This window comes from Amblyomma maculatum, chromosome 7 (genome assembly GCF_055883805.1).
Source record: "Amblyomma maculatum isolate TAMU_Amacu chromosome 7, ASM5588380v1, whole genome shotgun sequence".
In the NCBI taxonomy this organism is placed as follows: domain Eukaryota; kingdom Metazoa; phylum Arthropoda; class Arachnida; order Ixodida; family Ixodidae; genus Amblyomma; species Amblyomma maculatum.
The window spans coordinates 3,261,101-3,279,703 of NC_139350.1; the positions used below are offsets into that span (position 1 = coordinate 3,261,101).

The 18,603-nt window shown below is 45.6% G+C and overlaps 1 protein-coding gene across 1 annotated transcript in view; it reads left to right on the forward strand.

Moving 5' to 3' along the window:
- The first annotated feature begins 383 nt into the window (after positions 1-383).
- LOC146182608 (uncharacterized) overlaps positions 384-18,603 on the forward strand; it is a 91,366-nt gene continuing 73,146 nt past the window's right edge. Inside the window, exon 1 of the mRNA XM_084609567.1 lies at positions 384-1,491. Within this exon, the coding sequence (XP_084465693.1) occupies positions 470-1,491 (1,022 nt within the window). The 5' untranslated portion in view covers positions 384-469. The remainder of the gene's footprint in view (positions 1,492-18,603) is intronic.

Consider the following 18,603-nt stretch of genomic DNA (forward strand, 5'->3'; position numbering starts at 1 on the left):
TAGTCACCACTTAGGCGGGTTTGGTGCAGATATACCTTACAAAGGGAGGGTTTGCGAAGGGCCCTGATAAGGCATATATCTAAGGGGGACAATTCTGAAAACTTTCTGCAAAGGGGGGGGGGGAATACAAAGTTACAGGATAATGAGCGCACAGGGAACCGCAACTGACATGAGAAAATAAAAATAATAAAAAATAGTAAATGAAAAACCATAATAGAAAAATAAAAAAAATGTTTCAGGACAAATTCAAGCAACAAGTGATAAGGAGGAAATGTGTTTAGAGGACATAGCGAGACTGTAGCGCAAAGCAGACAGGACACGCGAGAAGAACGAACAACACGAGCGAAGAAGGTGGTTTGCCGTTTCCTCTTTTGACCTATACTCTTCTAAGGCCAATGAGGCTGTGTCATCCGTTTTTGACTTGCGTGAGGATGTGGCTATACTAAAAGTAAAAGCCAAAGCTAAGAAGATGTGCAACCAGTTCAACCTCAGTAAGCTTGCCAAGGCAATAGCAGAGTCAAAGAAAGATTTCTTAGACGTTTTCTTCAGCGTTAAAACCCATAAACCTGAACAGCCGTTCAGGGTTATCATATCTGAAACTGGGACTTGGCAGAAAACTGTTTCCCTATATTTGCAAGAAAAGTTAAACCTGTTAAGAAATGACGACCCTTTCAGTGTTAAGAATTCTGACGAAATCATAGAGTTTGTCCGAGACGTGCCTGGTGGAAACATTAATGCATTTTCTGTTGACATAAAGGATTTGTATTACTCGTTGCCAAATGACAAGGTACTCTGCTGTGTTGAGGAGTGCATTGAATATTTCGGGTGTGTTGCTTTTCAAAACACAGCGGGTGTATCAGTGGGTAGCTTCCTTGAACTTTTAGCATTTTACTTGAAATCAACGTTCATTAACTGGAAAGGTAAACCATACCTTCAGAAGGACGGTATATGCATCGGTTCATGCCTGGCGCCGGTTTTAAGCAACATGTTTTTATCTAAACTTGACAAGACTGTTATCAGTCGCCTTGATGGTATGGACGTGTTGCAAATCTTTAGATTTGTTGACGATTTCTTAATTCTTGTTAACAGTGACTCTGGCTCATTAGAGTCAAAGGCCATTAACATTTTGACCTTCATGAAGGAATGTTTTGACCCACTGGTTTTAACCACTGAATTGCCAGTAAATGAAACTATCAGGTTTTTAGACCTCATCTTCACCTTCCACCCTAATCGCATTTGCTGGGCCTACCAGCCTCGCAGTAATAAACCTGTACTGCCGTATCATTCCGCACATTCAAAACTCGTAAAAAGAGCCATCGTCAGCATGTGTTTCCAGAACTCTCTGAAAAAGTCGTGTACCCACAAGATAACTGAAAGTTTTAAAGAGCAGTCCACAAGGTTGACTAATGCTGGGTACCCTGCCGATGTCCAGGTATCTGTCGCCGAGAAAGTTCTGAGAAAATTCAATAGTAATCAGTGTCAACAGCCTCCGTTGTCCGAGGGAAGAAAACGCTTTGTTGTGTATATGCACAGAATTTCACATAATCTAAAGAGAATTGGACGTAGGGCAAACACAACTGTCGTATTTTCAGCTCCAAAAAAAAAAAACTCGCTTCCTTGTGCAAGATTGGCAAATCAAACAGTAACGGAGCACGAGCTTGCACGACTCGTCATCTGCAGACTTACGTCAGTTGCATTGAAGGTGTTGTGCACAAGATACCTTTATCATGCGGTGGCCACTACATCGGACAGACAGGACGGTGCCTAAATCGGCGATTAATGGAACACGCACGTAACGTCAAGAATGGGAAGGGTAGTACTCTTGTTGATCATATTCTTTCTTGTGAATCGAAAACTTGCAAACCGTACTTGGAACAAACAGTTGTGCTAGCAAGAAATTTTGACATGACCACGCGAATGATAATTGAAGCTGAGAAGATAAATGCTTGCGGAGAGACTTGTGTTAGCACTCCTTCTATTAGTTTATGCGATAAAGAACTCTCTTTTCTCCGGCGGTGATACTGTCAGCACAAGTGATTTCCTATCTTTGGCGTATAAATGTGCTGCATGTCTGAAATAAAGATTGTTGCAAGTTAGCGCTCGTGTTGTTCGTTCTTCTCGTGTGTCCTGTCTGCTTTGCGCTACAGTCTCGATATGTTCACGCACCAACAAGCCCAAAAAGCCACCCTTTTGGTGTTTAGAGGAACGTGTAGGGTTATGCTATTGCGGAAGGGAATAGGGTGTACATGCGTTGTGAATAAACTGTACAATTAAGGCTATGTGAGATTGTTTTTCGGAATAGTTATAATTGAGAGGGAATATACCTAAGGGATTCTACGTTCCCTTAGATATATTTATTCCTGCTGGTTCCAATGTTCTAAATTTATGAATTAGATACGCCTCTCTATATTTTCTGTCCCTTGCAGATTTAAAGCCTGACTGGAGAATATATAATTTAATTTCTTCGAACTTATGGTCTTTCTGATTGAAATGCTGGGAAACTGCTTTCGGGAGGTTTTTGCCTACGTCTGCCGGATGTCCATTAAGCCGTATGTTCATTGGTTGTCCTGTCTCTCCGATGTACTGTTTAAGACAAAAGGAGCATTCTAGAAGATATATAACGTTTGAAGATGTGCAGTTAAATCCGTTAATAACTTGTCGCCAACACCGATTCATTGTTATGTGATCGAGAGCTCAGCTGACTGACGAATCGCGATGTCCAAGGACCAACTCGCGCATTCCATTAGAATGCAACTGCGTATCTTAATCACTTGCCTTGAGCATCTTCTGAATTTGGGCCCAAACAGCCTAACAATACGCTGATTGGAAATAAATCCTCTCTACTTTGCTGCGGCCGTGGAAAAGGGAGAAAGTATCACTCTCCTAAACACGGAAGTGGGAGCGTGCGTATATAAAGGAACGTTACTCCATCCAAAACGAATCGTTTCAAGTGCGCGAGCCTCATGTATGCATCCAAATAAAATGCGTGTGCAAGACGCGCCGTGGAAACGCCTGCGAAAAGAGCGACAAACAAATGTCCCTAATAATGTTCCAGCCTCTGTGTGTCGCGCTTTGTAGACGTTGCACTAACTGGCTCCGCCTCGTGGCTGTCTCGGATGGCGTTCTTCCCTGTACCTGAGGGAGCTCGAGTGGGTGGGTGGGAGGTCAAAAGTCGGAAGTGCCGCTTCACGACGAGCTCCAAAACTGGGTGCTTCACTGCGTTGATAAGATTTCCCGAAACAGGGTGCTCGCATCGAAATGTCTGCAGACGTGTGCGGGCAGCGAGAAGTCCTCCTCTCCGCTGACTGCGCTTCCTATGCCACGGCCGGTCGCTAAGGGAGCAGAAGAGCGTGCTCTCGACACCACCAGCCGGCACGCAGATGCGTGGCGATCCTACAGTTGTAGCACGCAGCCTTCTGTGCACCAGATCCCTTTAAGCTGCTCTATTAATAACTTTCGGCACTTGCGGGCGAAGTTAAATGAAGATGACCCTCTGCGGCTTGCCTCGTACGTCAATCATTTATAACGTTCTATAGACCATTTTAATTTCGATGCCTGGGCGCAGCCATTTTCATTTTATGGTGGCGCCCCGTATGAGCAAGATAGAAAAAGTCCGCGCGCATTCCACCCGACGCCATCTTGGGCTGTGCGTGCGCCGTTGGTGCTGTGGTAGCGGCAGTGTACAAAGGCTACTCCACGCTGCTCGTGGGAGCTGTCCGGCATCATGGTACTATTTTGTGTTTCGTTTGAGTGCGACAGCAAACCGTACCATCCGTTTTGCATGGCGGAAGCTGTTAATTTTCACCAACAGTAGCGGCCATGGGCGCTGCGAAGGACTGAACTCCGCTTCCGTAGGCCGAACTTTCATTATGATGAGAGTCACAGTTAACTACGACGATGTTTCTGTTTTCAGTTATATTTCACAATTCTAATGGTAACGGTAGACACAAACGCAAAGTGAATGAATCGTACCGACAGGCTTCGAACGCGGAATTAACTACAAAAGATGCTTTCCAATTATCGCCGCTCTGATTGCGACCAATTTCATGTCTTGTATTTTCCTTTGACAGTGCCTATTCGATATTTCGCTGCCTTAATCGTATCCCACTAAATAATTTGAAGCTTGTTATACATGGGCAGCGTGCACCACGATCACAATGCTAACCGCTGCTATCGCGAATCAGGCGAGTGTTGGTGTTCTTGGCGCGCTGGAGCTGGAGTGTGAAGAGCGTATGGTGAACTTGGCTCGCTTCAACACCTTACTTTTTGCGTTAAATTGCTTTACGAGAACAATTCTCATAAAACAAGCTGTGTCTAGAGTACTGTCCGACGGTGTTCTAATTCAGCTTCCTCGTATGCACGACCGCAAGGCAACGGTGCAGCCCCGTAGCGTCTTTGCAGCATTGAACTAAACGTCAAAAAACGTGTGGTCTCAGCTGCACCATTCAAGTAAACAAGTTCCAAACACAGCAGCGGATGCTCCGATCTTATCAAAGCGCCCCGCTCGCTGTCGCGGCGGACGACGACGCTCTCGTCGTCGCTAGGCTTAAATTGATTCGCGTCGAAGGCACATAGGATGGCGCTTTGGATTTGCTCAGCGCTAGAGTAAATGGTCTGTCATATAATCCCGTTGTATCATGTAATAAAAAAAAATATATATATATATATATATATATATATATATGTTAATTTCGGCGACGATTCAGTAGCCAACGCGAAAGCAAACGATGAGCCACGTCGTAGCAGCGGCAGCCGCCTGTGAGCAGAAACTTGCTTGTATTGCAGTTATCACTTCTTTCAACAACACCGTACGGATCAACGCTCCTCAAGTAAGATTCATTTTTGGCAATTGTCTCATTATTTATAGAAATTACAAATTTTACCACGCTGGGATACACCGTATCGTTGACGCGTGGCTTGCGGGAGGCACGGCCGGCGCGGCGTACATGTTTACGGCGGTGGGGGAAGTGAAATGGGTATCACATTCGAGAGTCCGTCGTTGGTACGAAGTCTGTCTGGTTTGCAAAAACCGTTCATAGTCGATTTAATCGAGGATCTACCGGAAAGCGGTGAAGCAAAAACATGTAAGCCGCACTCGGACTGTCGTTGAATGCTTCCCGCATACGCTCTCGGCAATCAGCCTTCGATTTCTTTGAATATTTGTGCCGTCCACTATCACGCATTGCTGTCTCAACGACGTTACCACTATGAATGGCACTAATGAATGTATTTAAGTCTTATAAACGGCAAAATACTGAGCAGCAAGGCCGCTCTGCCATGCATAAAGCGCGCGAATGCACAGCCCACTCGGTACTGGCAACAATGGGTCGGCGCAATAAACCTGGTTGGAGACTATTTTCCTTCTCTCCGGCTTGGTTTTGGTAAAACGGTCTATATACCGCGCGTTAATGTGAGGACAGGTGATTCTTTCCTTGTATCCTTCCGTTCTTTATTTCACATTCAGCAACTGTACAGCATGCACGCATCACCCTTAACTGTGTAAAGTGTTCAAGGACCTCATTGGCTTCAAAACAAAGTGACATCTTGATAAGAGCAGCGACTAGGCTATTGAAGTCACGTGTGTGCGTAGTGCAGCATGAACCTTAAACCTACAAGGGAATTTCAGCCCATTTACCGAAAGCTATCGCCTAAGTTAGTTAAATTAATACAGTGCTGTGTTCCGCACAACAGGTAAGTAGATCGTACACACTACTCTTCAAACGCTGTACGGTTTCTCAGTTTCCCGGCCAGCATTTTTGCGCCATTTTCCCACAATTTTACCAAATTTTGCGCGTTGTTGTGGTGAAAACTCGTTCTTTTACATGTATTCAGATTGTCTGCATGCATTTGTTTGCGCTCGTGCAGTAATATTCCAACCTCTTATAGGCGCAAACAATGCACGGGACATAATTGGTTGCGGTGATTGCGGCTGGAATCGCCACACAAAATTATGCGCGATGCATGCAGCGGGAGTCTTGTGGTGCAAACGCCTTATTGCGGAAATGCGCATCTTCACGACGAGCGACTTGCTTTTGGTGCGTCTCACGAAGCGACGCCAAAAACCCGCGCTTTTAGATTTTGACCGAGCATGTATAATATAGAAAGCTACGGCTACATTCACCTTCATCCTAGAATCCCGTCAAACGTATCATAAACCTATTCGCTTCTAACACAAAAGCAATTATGATATAAATATTAGCGAAAAGCAAGTTTGTTTCAGATATTTTCAAACACGCCCACGACCAAACAATCCATGGTAAATGGCTCTCTTTAAAAACTTCAATTACAGAACAATAAATATTCATTCCCATCGTCACGTGTTCTGCCAGTCGCAATAAACAGCGGTTTCCAAGGTCATAAAAGCATTCCAGAGAGAGAGAGAGAGAAAAGGCGCAACTTTAGCAAGCACCGTAACTAGACCCGAGCGCATGGAACAACTTCTAGACTACCGAGGATGCCCACTTGTAGTCCAAACAGCAATGCAAGATGCATAATGTCAAACCAAACACCTGAGAAAATTCTGTGGAGGATCAAATGTCGCCAGGTGCCAATCGCCCCCTTACCAATGCACTTGACAGGAGGCGAGCGATGTTGAATATGCGAATGTTTAACATCGCATTCCCATTCGTCTTCACAAACAAAACTTATACGCCACCGTCTGCCACACCCAGCTGGGTCATTTATGCATTCAGGTATAATTTATGCTAACGAAATCACTTTCAATATTGAAAATGTGTCACTTAATTCAGCTTCTTAAGACATCAAGAACAAAGTATTAAAGAATACTTGTGTATGTTTCTTCTGGACATCTATTATTACTTTTGGAGCAATCACCTTAAAGCTAGGGAGGGTCGTCCCTTTCTTAGATCATGTAACAAAGATTAACCCGTTAACTACCTCCCCTCCCCCAATCTCATTAACCAGCGTGCCGTGCAGGGTCATGAGCCATTTCCTCGACCGTATTTTATCCTTTCGTTTTTCATTTTATTGATTATAAAAGTTTCGCAGCAATTTTAGATTTCCTTCTTTCTCCCCCTCTCTCTCTCCCTTGCGAGTAATGAAATGTTTTCATTCCTATCAACACGCATTCCACAAAGGTCCATCCCATTAAAAGGTTTTTTTTTTTTTTATTACAATCTCGATTCTAACCCTCAAACTGACGCAGCTTTCCTGGGATTTGCTACATTTTTTGACAAAGTAAAATAGGAACGCTTACTATTACAGCTTTCTGTGTAAAACAATAGCCTAACATAACGTAATGGATGAACAAATTTCTAGTTAACCGTATTCAGTTTGTTTACGTTAATTACGAAGCCCCTAATTTGCTTCCTGTATAGCATCAGGCTTCCCAAAAGGGTTCATGCTTAGTGCCCGTCTATTAAAGCGAAGGTCTTATTTACTTCCTGAGTGGCGTGAGCAGAAATTGTAAACAGAAGTGACACCAAAAAGTTCCGCGTGATTTCATATCAAAATGTTCGCGCTGTCCAAAACCGTGCCGCACGATTATCATGTCACAGTACTATGGCGAAACCTTTGTCACAGCACTAGTTTTTAAGCACGTCGTGAAGTGTTATGTCTCTGCCTCCTGTGTTCCTTTTTCTCCCACCCTCAAAACAGGGGACCTCTCGTACAATCGCTCTCAAGAATGTCCTGTCGCCTTAACCACAGTCATTCGATAGCCGTCACAATTGGCTACACTTCAGCGGTGAATAACTTTTTTTTTTCAGATGTTTATGCATATGCTTAGTGCATCCAGATGTGTAGCGCTTAGTGTCCGATTGAATGCCTTGTCCGACAGTATTGCTTCATTCGGAGATAGTGAAATGTTCTGCATTTAACTGACGGGTCATCTCCTGTGTTTTACTTCATGTTTTCCGCTATATCTATTGGGACGGTTCTTTATATAGTGTGTCTTCCTTATGCTTCGTTTCTGCTTGTTTCGTTTTTTTACTTTTGTATATTTACTTTGTTTTTTGAACGGCCATTGATACATTGTTATATATACTTGTCGATCCCTCCTTATGTAAAGCCTTCGAAGCTTGAAGGCTTGAAAAAATGAAATAAAAAGGAAGGCGGTTTTGTGCAGAGTTCACAGTGGTGTCGTGCCATTGCGCTTCACACTTGTATGCGGCGGCGGCGAGGCAAAACGAGCCGCTGCCCCAGCGATGGCACCGGCATCGCCGCCGCCGCATACAATGGAAACATCACATTTCTTCTGATCGAATCAGGCAAGTACTCCAAAGAAGTTTGATATTAAAAAATACTAGCGACAGAATGCTATTTATGTGCGAAAATTGAGCTGCGAGGATTCCACGGTATAGCTGGGAGAAGAATTCTACAGCACGCCGGTAATGTAATACTGTAAGAAACCATTTAAACAAACGTCTGTTCTTCTAAGACAACCTGGTACACAGCGCGAGATGCTCTGAGCAGCGGCGAGGGATCTCCACTAACATTGCATTTTTCTTTTTTGCAGACCTTGATGTAAAAGGTACGCGCACTGGGCTCACAATACCTCCATCTCTGTGGGCCTTGTCGATGAAGTGTTGCTTTCTTCTCGCATAGCGCAAACCATGTTAGGCTCGAGCATCGGTGCTCCACTGGTGTCGCCGATCGACTAATTCTCGAATCGCGCGCGCCCGCGAACAGGAAAGAAGAGCGCCAGTAATGGCTACTGTGCGCTTGAGGCGGCAGAGATTATGAAAAGGCCATTTCACGACATGCGGGAGATGATTTGTTGATCCAATATGGCGGCTTTATGATGAACACCAGTCGAAGTCTGCTTAAATACAGTAGCACTTGTGCACTTGTTTCTTATAATGAGCCAAACAGTAACAGGGTTTAAAAGAATAAGCGAATGACAAGATAAAAATTGCCGTCAACCCTTCGAAAAAGGCCGGCTGGAATACGGAGAGTGGGAGCACACTCGTAAAATGATTTGATTTGGTTTGGTTTGTGGGGTTTAACGTCCCAAAGCGACTCAGGATATGAGAGAGGCCGTAATGGAGGGCTACTGAAATTTCGACCACCTGGGGTTTTTTATCGTGCACTGACATCGCTCAGTACACAGGCGCCTAGCTTTTCGCCTGTATCAAAAAGCGGCCGCTGCGGCCGGCATTCGGTGCCGCATCCTTGGGCACAGCAGTCGAGAGCCCTAACCACTGCATAAGCACAGGAGCGCACTTTTAAATAATTTCAAATGAGGGACATCGAGGAAGATGCTTGTATAAAAAAAAATAATCTAGAATGTCGGGTACGCAAGACTCAGCAGCTGTCAATTCATCGTGCTGCTGCATCGCAGAAAGTCCCAGTAGAACACACTGATAGCTACTGTCGTTTGAGTTATGGGCAATAAAAGTACAGAAATTTGCTTTGTTTAGTGCTCATCAACTCTACAGGTGTAAAGCCAGAACAATGCGATCGACGTTCTCCGCGCTCTGCGTGAGCAGTGTGCGGAAGATATGTAATGAACGTAAAGCTGCTATGATGTCATTTTGTACGCCCAATTTTATTTCACTCGTCTATTTGCTTGATTCCAGCGAAGGAAGGGGATTGACAAAGCGCAAAAAGGATCAAAACAAAAATTAATATAGACCAAATCACATCATTTTCTTTGTTTGCAGATTCATACCTCCATATGCGCGCGTTATAAAAAACAAAACTTGCAATCGCAGATGTTGCGAAGCTCTAAACACTTAACGCTTGAAATGTGATCATTAGTTTCGAGTGTTATAGGTATTTAAGAAACAGCGCATGCGTCGTACTTACAAAGGCCTTCGAAGCGGATTATTCTTTCAGTGATATATGCTGGACTTCAGATATGGAGAGAGCTGTCACGCCCTCGAAGCACTTGTAGCGTGAACTGTTCTAACCACTTAGTGTGGAGACATCCACGCAAAAGTGCCTTGCGCTCAGCCAGAACCCATGCGCAGGTCAATCTCAACTCCACGCTCAGGCAGCTAGCGTCGTCTACGCGTGCTCTCTGGGTGACATGTACAGTACAGTCCAATGTTAAAGGGAGCGTGCGATCGCTTGGCTTAAACGCTTTGCAAAGCGCGGCTGCCGAAACTGGCGAGAGAGGCTGGCACCATGTGTGTTCTCGGGAAAAGCAGCCGGCCGTGCTTCCTGTGATTGCACCTTAGCGATCGTTTGTCGCCGGCTGTCTAGGGAGTGCTTTGTAAAGCCCGGCAGCCACACGGCCTCGGGTTCTGTTCAACAGGGGACCGTACTGTACATCAGACAGCCTTAGGGTGGCGTAGTACAAAGCTACTTCCCGTTACTCTAGAGACACATTTAATTCGGTGTAGACGAGCTTGCGTATGTAGCGAGGATAAGAGCAATGAATGCGCATGCGAGGGACGCTACATATCTCCCTATGTTTTGCGAGCGTACGCACACACGAGTACATTACGCGATGCGTTAACAACATGTGGCCGGCGCGCGCTTGTGGGCCCGCTTCAGAACAAATGCAAGTCGCCGCTGCATTCCCTGGCACAATTCCTCGCTTAAAAGGATGCTGTATGCATTTACACTCTGGCCCACACGTAAAGGTATATGCACAATAAGCTGCCGTTTTTCAGTTGATGCGGGCAATTCGAAGCTGTCAAGTCTAACTACTGCTCAGTCTGAATTTCTGATACCTGCGACACGAAAAGGAACGGTTCTCCAGTTCTATTTTGACAAAGAGAAAGGCTGGCAGTAAAAACATCCTTGTCATCAACAATTCCGGGCAGAAATTTAACCAAGCGCAGGTTGGCTTGGTTCCTTTGCATTAGACGGCGACACTGTGTGCATGTCCCTTTCAGGGTCGCGATACAGAACGGCAAAGTTTGCGTCGTTTTTACCACACGGAACGCGCGCTCTCACTCGGTCTTTTTGCTTAAGCGGAAGGTACGCTTAATTTGGGTTGTTTTGTAATAGGCGATACCACCGGATACATGAAACAACAATAGCACCAGCTTGCTATGCGAGTTGTTTTTTGCGTACAGAGTGGACGGAGCCCAATTACGTGTCGAGTAGCTTATCAAACCTTAGACTGAGCCGAGGCTAATGTAGTCGGAGGGTACATTACTATAGGGAGGGGCATATTTTGGTTGCTCCTTGGGACTAGTAAGCAATCGCAGCGAGAGCTGCTGAACTGACCAATGTGCATTAAGGCGGTTCAAGTACCCATTGGAACAACGTAGAAGTGTCCTCAGGCGTTGAACGCAATGCCTAGAGCGAAGAGGAAAGACTCAAGGAAGGGGCTCTTAAAGAAATCGTAGCTAACCACGTGATCTGAGTTCTACCTCCGCGGGAACAGTCCTCTTTTTAGAGCAGCCTGCCATTATTATGTTATACTTATAGAGCCAGCGATCATTCACGAATGACATATGTTTGTAATAGTTTAAGCAAAAAACGCCAGGAGATTTCCTCCACGAAGCTCTAAAGGGATACGCACTCGATGCTGCCCTGATTGCCAAATAACAGTCCCCCAAGAAATCCACACGCCACGAGCGTGTCACCCGACAGATGGCGCCACGGGATATAACACCCAGTAAAAATATGAAGTGAAACAGGATAGAACGAGGCGGATATCGGACTAAATGCTATTAGTAAATGCAAGTTCATTCAAAGAAGGGTATTCAAATACCTCACAGCACGGCATAGCCCACAGGCAAGCAACGGCGGAACAACGACGAACGATGTGCAATCGCCATATTCATTTTGCACCAGCGAGGCTGCCACAGATTGGCAGAGGTCTTCGCTGCGGTCGTAGTTGCTATCGTTAGAAGCCCACGTAGGGCTTTTCTTGGTCTCGGTTGTCGCAAAGCGTGGTAAAAGGCGAAGATGATCGAAACATTGCAGCATGCCGCACTGCCACAGAACAGCAGCTAGACACCCTTGAACAGCGTCAATTTGTTTATGACATGCAAAAAACTAGTTGATGAACTGTTAATGTAGTCTAAATAATTTAACCCAGAAGGTATGTTATTTCTTCTAAGTTTATGTCTTATGTTTCACTTTAGGGTGAGTGCGGGGCGGCTCTCAATGTTCCTTGACATTCGAACCTCATTGAGTCAGTGTCGATCGAGTTCAATCGTCATTGAAAACCGCCGTGTGGCCATGGCCGATCCTCATTGACTTCGACCTCCATCAAATCAATGGGCATTGAAATTGCCCGTGTGGCAGAGGTATAAATAACAACACCGCGGCTCCCTGGAAACTTGCAGTCAAAGCAGGCACTTACCGTAATCTTTGTAAGCACCCCCCCCCCCCTTCTTTTTTTTCTCCAGTTGCGTTAATAACTGCACATCATTTACAATGAAGTGTATTCTCGTCTTTCGCATCCCAGGTAATGCTGAAGCTTTCCTCTTGCATGCTGGTAACCGCCCTGTGATATTTCTACTACCTTAACAGTATAGTCCTATTTTTGTGCGCGCGTTTGCGTGTGTGTGAAGCCTCCTCGCTAGAGAGCCTATAGTGGATGATGGCAACATCCGGCAGCAATCTATCAAGACCTATATACGAAGCTTAGATACTTGAATGCTCAAATCGGGGTCCGTATACCGGCTCTCACCGTAGTAGAACAAAACCATAGTGCAGAGTCCCCACTCAAGATATTGTGCTACAGACCGCAATCATTGTCGCATACCTTGACGCCTGCTCTCCTAGCCAGCTTTCATAATTTTTCAAAGATTACGGTCTCCTCGCATGACCTAGCTGAGGGGTTTTATTAGACTCCAGTGGGTCCGTTTTTCCAGCTCTGCCAGCGAAGAGAAAGCCACCAAGTTTCAGTATTCCGATGTTATCTCCCCCACTTGGCCGTCTCAAAATGAATCCTCAATTAATAGGCTTAGGCGCACGCCAAGCGCTGAGCGGAACGCTAGCCCGCCGATAAAATTAATACCTAGGCGAATCGGCTTAAGGCAGCTCGATGAACGGAGAAATAGTGTGTAGATGGCGCGAGCGGAGAAGCACGAAAGAGCGAAAACACCACAATATTTGAGGTACAAGGGTGAATTTTCTTCACGTTCATAGCTTTGTATTAAAAAAATAGTAAAATATGCACCTGTGCGGTCTGTGCTGGTGTATATTGTACAGCTAGCTGGCATATAAGTTAATCTGATTACATTAAAAATAGAAAATTTATATTTTTGCCCATTTTAGATGAATATTATACTGCGACACTGAAGGCCGTCAACATAAAACATGAGTCACTTTTTTCTAAATTCTTAAGTGGGAATGTGGTTCGAAATATGAAACACCAAAAAATACACACCTGAAAGCTAATTAAGTCGGCTTTTCCTCCTTGCATATCTATTTAAAATGATGTCCATTGCATTTTTATCTCTCAAATACAGACGCTGTTTCTGTATTTGACGCAAGACAAGCTAGAGCACGACAGCAAAAGGTTAAGCTGGGCTCAGGTTGCCTCTCCCACTGCTCTAAATGGGTATGGTCCATGCCAGGATTGCACTAGGCTCGAGGAGCAAAATAGACAACTGAAAATAAAACTATCAGAACAACAGAAACGCCTTAATAAGGTGGGACAACAACTACAACAACTGCTACAAATGGTTCATAAGCAAACAGCCCCCCAACCCTCATCAATAGTATCGATACAGCCACAACCGGTACAAAATGCTGTAAACACCTCCGCATCTCAACCCCAACAGGCGAGTGTACTCCAAACGCAACGGCAGAAAACGCTTACGCAAACTCTCGGACTTCACACTCAAGAAAACGCACCAAGCATTCTTACTCAAATGCAACAAATGATTATTCAAATGCAGCAGACCATGACACAACTAACCAAACAACTCCAAGACCAACAAATTGCCACGCAAACTCAATTTGCGGCAGTTCAAGAAGAATTCAATTCGAAAATCCAATTAATAACTCAGGGGGTGCGAAAACGCACGGGAATCCCCGATGACCCTCGACTAAAAACCCACCGAAGGTCCGCTGGCATGACAGATCTCAGCGACTGCGAGTCAGTGGCGAGTAACGCTGATGGCTGCCTCCCCTAACCGGCAACCAAACCACCTAGAGCTCTGGCAGTGGAACTGTCGCTCCTTCAAGAGGAAACGCAGCTCCCTGCAGATGTTTATTCAAAATCAACCGATACCTCCGGACGTCATCTGTCTCCAAGAAACAGGATGCACAACATACCTCAAAGGATACCTCACATACACCCATGACACGGCACCTAAAATAGCTACACTAGTGGCCCCCACACTAACAGTCATACCGCACGACCTTCCCTTCAGTGAAATTAATCAAGTTCTCATCGAGATCATCTCTCAAAAAAGAAGAAAGCAGAGTGTGTTTGTTCTAAACCTTTACAGTCCTCCAAGCAACACGCACGAAGATTTCAAGCCACTTTTACTGGAATGCACACGCATAGCGGGAACGAACCCCCTTATTATTATGGGGGACCTAAACGCTGTACATACGGCATGGGGCTACCACAAGGACACCCCGAAGGGAACCAAGTTGTTGGAAGCGGCTGAGCAGCTGGACCTCTGTCTTATGACGGACACCATGTCCCCCACTAGAATAGGAAACAGTGTAAGCAGAGACACCTGCCCAGACCTAGCTTTCACCAAAAACATAACACATTGCACCTGGACCAATCTAGAAGAAACACTTGGCAGCGATCACAAAATCCTTAGCTTATCCCTAATGACAACCCGTATGAAAAGGAACATTGGCTCTACTAAAATAACAGACTGGGATAAGTTCAGACAAATTAGACGGCCACACGACGGCATCACAACAATTGAAGATTGGGTTCAAAGCCTGAAGGATGCTCATGCAAAAACGACCAAGACTATCAACACAACGACAAAAACCCCAGAAGTAGACAGACATCTCCTACATTTATGGGAAGCCCGAAAAAGCCTATTAAAACGGTGGAAATTGCAAAAATTAAATAGAAAACTTAAAATGAAGATAGCACAGGTTACGGATGAAGCACAAGAGTATGCTATAAAGCTCGCCAAGCAAAACTGGGCAGATTTCTGCAATTCACTGAAAGGTACCCTAAGCACGGCTAAAGCATGGCCAATATTAAGAAGCATGATAGACACATCAAAAACCAAAACGGCCACAAGAAGAACCCTCCACACCATAGCCCATAAATACCCTGGCACAGATGCAGAGTTGATCACCGCCATGCACAAGAAATACATAGGAGACCCTACTCCGGCTTGCCAAACTTCATATGCGGGTCAACCAAACCCCTCCCTTGACTCACCCATAACACTGGCGGAGGTCTACTCAGCCGCCCGTACATTTACAAGAAACACTGCCCCTGGAGGAGACAAAGTCACCTACGCTATGATTAGGAACCTAAGCACCGAACATCTGCAAGACCTAACGAAGTACATAAACGAAGAACTGTGGGAGAAGGGGCAGGTCCCATCAGCTTGGAGACACGCGGATATCATCACCATACCAAAGGCTGGAAAGCCACCGGCTGTGGAGAGTCTCCGTCCTATCTCCCTCACTTCTTGCCTGGGAAAACTCTATGAAAAAGTAGTCCACCTAAGGCTCCAAAATTACATCGACGAAAACAACATCTTTCCTTCCTGCATGCTGGGCTTCCGCAAGGGACTCTGCACGCAAGATGCTTTCCTCCGGATTAGGGAAGAGGTAATAAACACCATACCCCGAAAAGGCGAAAATTTCATTCTGGCACTAGATCTCAAAGGAGCATTCGACAACATTGGCCACCAAACCATATTGCAAGAATTAAACAATATCAACTGCGGAGAGAAAATTTTCAAATACGTGAAGGCTTTCCTCTCAGATCGCACAGCCACCATAGGAATTGGAGAGATCCGATCACCAAAAGTACCCATGCCGAACAAAGGTACACCGCAGGGTTCAATAATCTCTCCAATGCTATTTAACATAGCAATGATAAATTTAGCAAAAAAACTGTTGACCCGCACTGATATTGGCTTCACTTTATACGCGGACGACATCACCATCTGGGCTACTCAGGGGTCCTTGGCGCAAAAAGAAGAAGCTCTGCAAGCCGCTATAGACCTAGTCGAGGAATTTGCCGGGGAGAGTGGTCTTCAATGCTCCCCAGAAAAATCCGAACTTATCAGGCTACACAGAAGAAATTACAAGTCCCCAGGAGAAATTCAGCTCTCTCTAGGAGACCAGATAATTCAAGAGAAGAACAAGATCAGTGTTTTGGGGCTGTGGTTGCAAAGCAATTTGAGAGTGGATTATACAATCAAAACACTCAAAACCACAGTAAACCAAATTTCCAGAATGATTAGAAGGGTGACCTGCCACCGGAAAGGGATGAGGGAGGAGGACACCCTACGCCTTGTACAGGCCCTAGTCGTTAGCAGAATTACCTACGGGCTCCCATATCACGAAATTAGATTCACTGATAAAAGGGCCATTGACACTATCATAAGAGGAGCCTATAAAACGGCCCTAAACCTCCCGCCAACAACATCAACGGAACGTCTTTGGGCACTCGGAGTGCACAACAACTTCGAGGAGCTCAAGGAGGCGGTTCTAGAGAGTCAGAAACAACGCCTAACAACAACGCAGGCGGGTAGGGAAATCCTGTCAAAACTAGGGCTATGGCAGGCACTAAGAACTTCTGAGATCAAATCACAAATTCCGACATCCACAAGAAACAACATCTATGTGAACCCGATACCCAGGCACATGCACCATGAGTTACAGAAGGGTCGAAGGAAAGCCAGAGTCAAATCATTGGAAAAACAATTGTCTAAAGACGCGGAAGTTGTCTACGTGGACATAGGGGCTTACGGCGAACCTGGCAAGTTCACAATAGCTGCAGTTGACCACAAGAAGAGGCCAATTATTCAGGCTTCGATCTATGCCAAGGATCCTGCAGAAGCGGAATCACTGGCAATAGCCATCACCATAAAAACACAAGACAACAAAAATAAGTCATCACACGTAGTGACGGACTCCCAACCAGCCTGCAGGGACTACCTGGCCGGAAAACCTCACAAAAGAGCGTGTGCAATATTACGTTCCATCTCCCAGACGCACACAATTACATGGACACCTGGACACGAAGGCCTAGAAGGAAATGAGGTAGCGAATGATCTAGCCCGAGCTCTTACAAACCGGGCGGATCCCCATCCCTACCTCACCCCTCTCCTAGGACCCTACGGTGACAGGCTGGAACACCTACGGTTAGAAAGAAGAATTTTCTCACCACCACACAAACACCTTCCTTCCTCGGACGCTATAGACTGGAGAAAAGTACAAACAAACACATTCCCTAATCTTCAAATTTTAAATAAGATAAGCCCAACAAAATACACGAGTTACTGTCCTTGGTGCGGTGCAAGCCCCACACTCTTTCACATCTCTTGGGAATGCCAGGACAAACCTGACCCAACGTTAATAGTGCCATGCCCGACACACGAGCAGTGGGAGGCGGCCCTGACCAGCGACAACCTGGACCAGCAAGCCTGGATTATCCAGCTAGTCCGCAAGTCAGCTGCTGCCAGCGGAGCCCTGGACTAGGGGCACCGACCACCCAGCTCCTGCGAATATTTACTGATTATATGCTCATTAAAAGTTTTCTCTCTCTCTCTGTATTTGACAGCAGAGAAGAAGTTAACATGATTTTAGCGGGGGCAGCATCCGCAGCAACGCAATTTAATATGTAGGCATTGCATGAACGCCAAATTTAGAAATTCGCCAGCTTTGAGATACACGTTTCTGGCCGTCGATATTTCCAACAACGTTGCCATTTTATTGATTTAAATGGAGGAGTCGGTTTAGATGACAATGGCCGTCAATTTCACAATATATTATTTCCCTTGAAAAACTTACAAAACTTACTTCATTTAATAGATCGTCTAATTATTAAGCACTGTCACGGACATGATGTTCGACATATTTCTTGCAGTTTTCTAGAAAAAATTTGTAGACGGTGAAACTCTCCTTGTGATGGCATTTATTCATAGGTGATCACAAGAAAGAAAAAAAAGTGAATAAAAAAGCCCGGATTATATTGTCACTTGGCAAAAAGGGGTGTGAAGGCCGCAGAGCAGGTAACACTGAGAGCCTAGTGTTGGCGAAGTCCAGGGACGAACGTTCCGAGCGCGAAACGGGAACTTCGTCGTCTTCTACTTCTCTTCCTTTTCTTCTCACTGGCAGCATAAGCTCGCCCGGTGAGGAAGCATCAACCCGATGCTCGACGCAAGTCACGGACTCACAGGGTGGGCGTCCTGGCGTGGTAAGGTTTGAGGCGAACGACGTCCACCATCTCTGGGCGTGCGGCACGACTTGATCGTGGGGCCTCGTGAGGAACAACTTTGTAGTGGAGAGCGCCAACGTGGCGCAGAATTTGGTAAAGGCCGAAGTAGCGACGCAAGAGCTTTTCGCTAAGTCCGCGTCGTCGAATCGAAGACCAAACCCAGACAAGATCACCCGTCTGATATTCAACCTCGCGGTGCCCCAGGTTGTAGCGTCGCGCATCCTGCACCTGCTGCTCACGGATAAGCAGCTTAGCGAGCTGGCGGGCTCCTTCGGCACGTTGCAAAAAGTACGCAACGTCATCATTGAGGTCGTAGTCGACATGGCGCAGCATGGCGTCGAGTG